The 7,960-nt window shown below is 38.9% G+C and overlaps 1 protein-coding gene across 2 annotated transcripts; it reads right to left on the reverse strand.

The window, feature by feature from the left end:
- Positions 1–1,078: 1,078 nt before the first annotated feature.
- Positions 1,079–3,601, reverse strand: Gspt2 (G1 to S phase transition 2). 2 transcript variants are annotated; one of them, XM_013159007.3, is made up of 2 exons: positions 3,495–3,601; positions 1,079–3,392 (listed from the first exon to the last, which is right to left on the reverse strand). In XM_013159007.3, exon 2 carries the CDS (start codon positions 3,379–3,381, stop codon positions 1,495–1,497), a length of 1,887 nt encoding a protein of 628 aa, XP_013014461.1. In that variant the 5' UTR covers positions 3,382–3,392; positions 3,495–3,601; the 3' UTR covers positions 1,079–1,494. The 2 variants fall into 2 exon arrangements, with proteins under 2 accessions (XP_013014461.1, XP_013014466.1); XM_013159012.3 differs by having other exon boundaries at positions 1,079–2,981; positions 3,081–3,598.
- Positions 3,602–7,960: the final 4,359 nt, after the last annotated feature.

Consider the following 7,960-nt stretch of genomic DNA (forward strand, 5'->3'; position numbering starts at 1 on the left):
AATTCTTATTTCCTAAGGGGTTGGCATGACAATCTATGATGAATGATTCATAGTACAGCCATACTACTATGCTCTGACAACACCAGTAAGCTATCTCTGACAGGTTGGACACCCTGGAGGTATCTGAATAAAAAACACAGAGAAGGGGATCATGGACACAGCAACACTGAGTGAGCACGGGCCCAGGTTGCTGTGGCAGTAGCCTCTACAACTACAATTTCAATCAGCCCACAGTGTGAGGTTTGTAAAAAAAATTTTAACTGCAGGTATAGTACTGTGTCTGAGAAACTAGCTCTACCCACCATGGGCAGGTGTTTGCACTGGTCCACTGCCCACTTACCAAGAACATTCTTCAGCTGTTGATGCTTCTGCAGGTTATATAAGGTCACTCTCCTGGAATAAACGCAGCCACATCAGAATTTACAGTTGGTATTTTCAGGAAGTTGCTCACAGAAATGTCCAGTGCCTCTGACCTCAGGAGTGGGTTGTAACAGTTATAAAATGACCTTTTATCTTTCCCATCAACCTCAAGCTCTAAAGAGTACAAGGGTGGAGTGGTCTCTAAAATGCTAAGCTCTATTGCAAACATTTATCTCAATAGTCATATCCCTTATTGTGTTGTGTCTCCCACAGCTTTGATGGTGGATAATATTATGTGAGTATATTGAGATGATGGCAGTACAGATGAGTCTAGACAACATATGATCTGATTTCTTAGTTATATACATAATTTGCCATGCATGCATGGGACCTGATGGAATACAACTAAGACAGCCTAGGGCTAGGGCTTTCATTTTCAAATCACATGTGGGGAAGTAGAAGGGCTCCTTTACTGACTAGACTTGGAAAGAGAAAACAACATTCATAGATCCCTAAAATAAATCTTTTTTCTGAATTAAAGCTTTTCCTTTTGTGTAAACTTACATGATTTTCATAAATTCCTCATTTAAAACAGAGAGTAGAGGAGTTTTTAGTAGCCTTAATAATAAATATATTCAATTATTTGAGAAAGAAAAAGGCTAATTGAACAGTATTACGTGCAAACTTTCAACATTCAGAAGCGTTTAAAATACCAAAGTTTCAAATGGAGTATTTTATTCTCATGTTAGTTGCCTTTTAAACATGTACACACACACTGACACACTCTGATTGGTCTGCATGGAACAAGGGTTATCTAATATCCTAAAGGAAAATGAAAAATTAAAAAATATATTAATTTTTCATCATTATAGGCAATTACAACCACATCACTTACAAAGCTATTACTGATCTGTTCAAGGAAGCAGAGTGGTAGAGGGGGAGGAAACGAGGGTAAATTCAACAGTGACAACTGAGATCTCAACATGAGAAAGCTGACAAAACATAGAATTTTGCTGTGAAATTTCTCTGCAAAATATGGAGAAAAGTCTATCAATGGGTAGTAAATAAGAGAAGGTAGTGAACTTTGCAGTCAATTCTCTTCACAGTATGGTGCACAAGCATCAAGAAAATTATTTAGTCTTTCTCTGGTACCAATTTCAGAACTTTTCCAATTGCAATGGTCTTACCCTCATCTCTTAAAGTAAAACGACCCATCTGAGGAAAATCTTTAAATGTCTCCAGGCAGATAGTTCCTGCTGTCCTTAAACGAGCAATGCACACTTGGTCTTGTTTCACAAAACGGGGCCGTGTCTTACTTTTTTCTCCTGATTTTTTGTCTACCAAGGAGATTAAGGCTGTTATCTCAACTTCCTCAATACAAGTATGAATGTGCAGCACCGCATTATAACCTGGGCAGATGATAGATTTGTGCTCAATAATCACTATCTGAACATCAAATGTGCGTCCAAAATGGCAAAGATTACTAGGGTCACAAAGTATGAAGCCTGGAAGAATCTCTTCTTCTTCAATTCCCTTCAGTCTAATTTTGAGGTTTTCACCTGGAGCTACAAAATCAGTTTCAGTATCATCAGAAAGTATTCCAATAACTTCCACATTGTGCTTGTTTGGCATCATCACAAGCTGCTGGCCTTTAAAAATAGATCCTGATTCCAGCTTTCCCAAGACAACAGTGCCCATATCTTTGTACTTATCCACAACTGGCAGCCTAATTGGTCCATCAACTGATCTGTTGAAGTTTGGCAAATTATCCAAGTATGGAATAAATGGTAACCCAGTATACCAAGGGCAGAAATCTGACTGCTCTTTAATATTTGCTCCAGTCAGTCCTGAGCAGGGCATAAAGTGAATATCCTTTTTTGGACTGAAGCCGACTTTTTTCAAAAAGGGCACTAGCTTTTCTTTACATTCTTCATATCTCTCGCTGCTCCAATTTACTGTGGGATCATCCATCTTATTGATAAGCACTATTAAATGTTTTACCCCTGCTGTTTTGGCCAACATCGCATGCTCCCTTGTCTGTCCACCTTTTTCAAAACCAGTCTCAAACTCTCCTTTCCTGGCAGAGATTACTAGCACAGCCAAATCAGCTTGAGAAGCACCCCCAATCATATTCGGGACAAAACTCTTGTGGCCAGGAGCATCTAAAATTGTGAAATGTTTCTTTTCTGTTTCGAAATAGGCACGACCCACTTCTACTGTTTTACCCTTGTCCCGTTCTTCCTGATTTGTATCTAAAGCCCAGGACAAATACCAAGTTTCTCTGTTTTTTTCCTTGGCTTCTCTTTCATATTTTTCAAGGGTCCTTTTGTCAACCATTCCAGTCAAAAACATTATTTGTCCTCCAATGGTTGACTTGCCGGCATCTACATGCCCAATGAATACCACATTTACGTGTTCCTTCTTAGGAGCACCTGATGGTACGACCATAGATTTTGATTTTCTTAATTCCTCTTTCTCCTCCATCATTTCCTGGCCACTTTCTTCAGGGGGCCCTGAATCTGCCAAGGAACAGCCCCCAGGCTCTGCTTCACTTACTTCTTTGCTGTGCTCCCATGATTCTTCTAGGACCATTTCCACCTCTCCATTTTCTACAACAGGTTCTGAAAGTTCCATGGTAACAGCTGAATAAGAACCTTCACAGGATACTAACGCTTCATCTTTGCAAGGTTCCACAGGTGCCCCCCGGCCCAACCGTTTACCTTGAAGATCTCCCGCGCCGGTGCAGGTTTCATCTGTGCCGCCTGAGGCAGCCAGGGGGTTGGGCGGCTGCACGTAGCCCCGCAGGAAGGACGGCACGAACTCCGCGGCGTGTACGTTAGGCACGAAGGGTTTGGCGTTGACGTTGAGCTGATGGCAGAAGGCCGAGCTGAGATGCTCGCTCTGGGCCTCGGCCACTTCTGAGGAGATTCCATCCCCGCTCGGGCCCGAACTCGGGGTTTCCATGTCCACCTGGTCCCAGTAGTCGGGCGCCGAGTCGCTGCTGCTGCTGCCCGGATCCATGGTCTGAGGTCCTAGAGTGTGACAGAGGAGCCAGATAGACAGGCCAGAAGAGCGGGATATGCCGGCGGGGTTAAGGCAGAAAGAAGGAAGGGCCAAGAGGTAGCGGCACGAACCTTAGGGGCACGACGGAAGGAGCTAGGTGCAGATGCTGCATTCGCAACTGCGGCGGCGGCAGCAGATATGGCGGCTCAACACTCTCCTCCTGTGTGTGAGCGGATCTCCTCCCCCCAAACATCAACCACTTCCGACTCCTCCACACACCCCCACCCACCCGACGCCGGTCGTGGATTGACCCCTCGCTGCCATCCGTACGTTTGGCCTTCTAGGCTCTCAGACGGTGGTTAAATACAAAAGTACAATTTTTAAAAAATGAAAATTTCCATTTACTTTGTTCACCCGATTTTGGAGAACAATTTGATTGCAGTCTAATGATTAAACCTTAGGCACACCTGATTTATAATGCTACTCAAAAATCCAAGTAAAAATGATTCAATAAATGGAAAGTAGGATGTGAGTTAATTACCCAAAATTCAGCAACCAAAAGGAGAAACATCACAAGGCAGGGACTCATGAAACACATGAATATGTAATAAACTTAGCAAACGGAACTTAAGATCACTTATTTGCAATCCAAATGTCTTTTAATTGCTCCTTTTCTGGTGGGCCCCATGAGCCTATAAATTCTGTTGATGGCTCCTACAGTGTAAGGATGGGGCCATAACTTCTTTTCAAACTCAGCTCTTGAATTTCCAAAAAAACTTTTGTCCTAATGAAGTTTCTAATTAGTTCATATGGAGGTGCCTAGACAAAGGCTGACCTGACATTTTGTGGACTCAGATCACTTCTTTTCCCTACCAGTTTTGGTGTAGTTATCCTACTCACCAGCACCTCTCCTGAATACACACTGGATTCACAGGTCAGGGGTTTTCTTCCGTCATTCTGGGAGGCTGAAACCACACTCACTGCTAGTGTGGAATTTGCCCTAAGAATCAGTGCCATGTTATGCGCCTTCGCAGTTTGCGGTAATGACATGGAAGAGGGCTGGTAGTCCAATTAAAGCAATTATGCCCTCTGAAATAGTCATTAAGACCCTCATCTGTAGAATTTCACCACCAGAAAGACTTAACATTGAGCCAAAGTCTAAATGACCTCTTTTGTAAATTATCTTGATTTATAGCAAACTGAAATAGAGGGCAATATGATTTTTTAGTATAAAATGGAGTCATAGACTTGCATTTTAAATTCAACAACAAAACAAAACATTAAGAAAACAAGAGACTGATTTATAACTTGAGAACTGTTCTCAGATTTTAGAGATAGGTAAAGAAAACCCTTATATCTCACAAGTTGGACATTAAGCCTGGAGTTGCCACTATTTTACCACATCTGTACTATTCCAAAATCTTTAGGATCAAATATCCCTTCATTCTTTTTGCCTCAGGTAATGGTTTATTTACCATGACATGAAGAGCATATGCATCTCTATTCACAATGAACAGGAAAAATCAAGAAGTGAAATGTGTAGAGAGACTTTCAGATAATACTCCAAACATGTGCTGGGGCCTTTTATGGCCATGGTAAGAACCTAGGATATAGACTTAGTAAAATGTTGCTGGAGAATCTTTCTAGTTGTATACACATAAGGTAATTTATGCAAGGAAGTGTAACTTATCTAGATATTTTTCTTTCTATTACATCAGTTACATTGATCACATCATGAAAATACTACCATGTCTAATATTTGGTGATATCTCTAATAAGAACACAGGACACTCCACTTTTAAGCCTTAGGGGAAAAATGAGAAACAATGGATGAATGTCCTTACAAGTGATCATTCTCTGGGTTCAGCAGAAGGCAGGTAAATCTGAGAAAGACAGAAACATTAATCAGGCTGTATCCAGAGAAAGAGACCTTAGAAAAAATGGTTTGTGTGATGGGGTGCTTTTGTCTAGTATCTCTGCTTAGAACATTAGGAAGATGGCCTTGTAAAGATAGTGAGGAAGGACTGCAACAAGAAAACTGAAAAACAGAGGAAGATTTAGAATAGATCCCATGGGGTATAAGGGAGGTGGTGACTTGGGAATAATAAAATTAAAAATGACTCCAATTACACAAAAGCAGTTTAGAAAAGAGAATTTTATTTTTTGTCTTTTTCAGTACCAGGGATCGAACTCACGACTGCCTGCTTCCAAGGCAGGTACTTATGCTGCTGAGCTAAATCCCAAGCCCCCTAGAAAAGAGAATTTAATCCTAGGTTTTGAGATTTCCTCTCTTCTCCCAATTTTTTTAAATTTTATTTAAAGATTAAATTTTTTAATTTAAAGATTAAAGATTTAAAGATTAAAGATTTAAAGATTTTATAAAAGATTAAGATAAAAGAGGACATAACAACACAGGTCAGAACAGAACAATTTAAGCAACATAGTGTTTCACTGCAGGACAACTCAACATAACAGTAGCTACCATAGTGTCTCTTTCCTTGACATATTTTAATATACCTTCATACAGCATAGTATCAAAACTAACAAAGTATAAAACCATTCAAGAGAATGAAAGTATTACAGGGTATTCAGAACCAACTAACAGAAAATTAACAATGGCCACTATATTATCTCCTTGTACATAAAAATTTCATTTATACTGTCACATATAATAAAATTCAATAAGATACAACATGATAAGACTGATGGAGACAGAAAAACAAAAGCTTGGGAGGACTTCAAAATGAGGTGATTTTAAATCATCACTAGCTATTATAATGTCTTGTTTTCTTGAAAATAGCTGTTCATATCATCACAGACAATGAAATCAAACAGCCCAGAATAAAACCATTCCAACTAATGAATGAAAACATTAGAATGTTTCAAAGCAAAATAATGAAGAATCATGATTACCACATACTTTTATGTATTCTTACCATTTCTTACACTAGGGAAACTATTCAATATTTATACATTTGAGTTTGATTTATTTTGCTTATGAGTATGGTCTCAAGTATTTATAAATATCTCAATGTGATCATTCTTTATAGCTTAGTAGTACTCCAATTATATAAAAATACCATATCTTTTTTATCCATTCCTCAGTTGATGGACATTTAGATTGTTTCCAACATCTGGCTATTACAAATTATGCTTCTATAAACATGTGTGCACATGTATGACTGTGGTATGATGTTTTCACTTCTTCTGGGAATATGCCTAGAAGTGGAACAGCTGGCTTGAATGGGACTTCCAATCCCAGCTTTCTGGGAAATCTCCAGACTGACCTCCACAATGGTTGCACCAGTCTACACTCCCAACAACAGTGCAGGAGAGTTCCTTTTTCCCCATAGCCTCTCCAGCATTTGTTGTTGGTAGTTTTCTTGATCCTGGCCATTCTTTCAGGAGTGAGATGCAATCTCAGTGTGGTTTTAATTTGCATTTCTCTAATGAGTAATGATGATAAACATTTTTTCATGTATTTATTTGCCATTTGTATTTCTTCCTCTGAGAACTGTGTATTCATCTCAGATGCCCATTTTTGGATTGGATCCTTGAATTTTGGGGGTCTGATTTTTTAAAATTATTTATATATTTTGAACAAAAGACCTTTGTCTGAGGGACAGTTCACTAAGATTTTTTTCCCAGTTTGTAGGTTTTCTTTTCACTATGCTAGAGATTTCTTTTGACATGCAGAAACTTTTTAATAAGATGTGATCCTAGTTATTAGTTATTGATTCTGGGAAGTATTTCCCATGCGGTTTGATTCTTGTTCATGAATTCTCTACCTACCTCTATGTCTTCAAGGTTACCCAATTTGTCTTCCAATAGATTTAGTGCTTCTGTTTTAATATTCAGATCTTTCATCCATTTAGATTTTAATTTAGTACGTGGTGATAGGTATGGGTCTAATCTTAGTTTTTGGCATATGGAGAGCCAGTTTTTCCAACACCATTTATTAAAGAGGCTGCCATTCTTCCAGTGAATCTGTTTGGCCCCTTTATAAAAGATAAGGTTGTTGAGTGTGTTTGTAGTTGTGGTTATATCTTCTAATCTATTCCATTGATCTTCGGCTCTGTTTTTTTTTTCCAGTACCATGTTGATTTTACTACAGTTGCTTTGTAGTATAACTTCAAGTCAGGGATTGTGATGCCTCCTGCCTTGCCTTTGCTGCTTAGAACTGTCTTTGCTATTCTAAGTCTCTTCTGGTTCCAAATGAATTTTAGGATTTAGTGATTTCTCTAGATCTATGTGGTATGTTGATGGTACTTTTATTGGGATTGCACTGAATCTGTATAACAGTTTTGGGAGAATGGCCATTTTCACAAGATTTATTCTTCCTATTCATGAGTAAGGCTTGTCTTCCCATTTTCTGAGATCCTCTTCAATTTCTTTTTTCAGTGCATTATAATTTTCCCTGTATAGATCTTTCACTTCTTTCATGAGAATAATTCCTAAGTATTTCATTTTTTTGGATGCTAGTATGAAGGGTGTGGCTTCTCTTATTTCTCGCTCTGTGATTTTGTTGTTAGTGTGTTCTTCTCCCAATTTACAGCTACTATAATTGGGCAACCTAAGGCATAAGCAGTTTTAACTT

This window comes from Cavia porcellus, unplaced genomic scaffold (assembly GCF_034190915.1).
Source record: "Cavia porcellus strain 051 isolate PalLab524CR breed Dunkin Hartley unplaced genomic scaffold, mCavPor4.1 scaffold_3, whole genome shotgun sequence".
NCBI classification, from domain to species: Eukaryota; Metazoa; Chordata; class Mammalia; order Rodentia; family Caviidae; genus Cavia; species Cavia porcellus.

Bases quoted from the DNA above. Each gene is read 5' to 3' on its own strand.
- Gspt2 (XM_013159007.3), bottom strand. From the start codon at position 3,381: ATGGATCCGGGCAGCAGCAGCAGCGACTCGGCGCCCGACTACTGGGAC.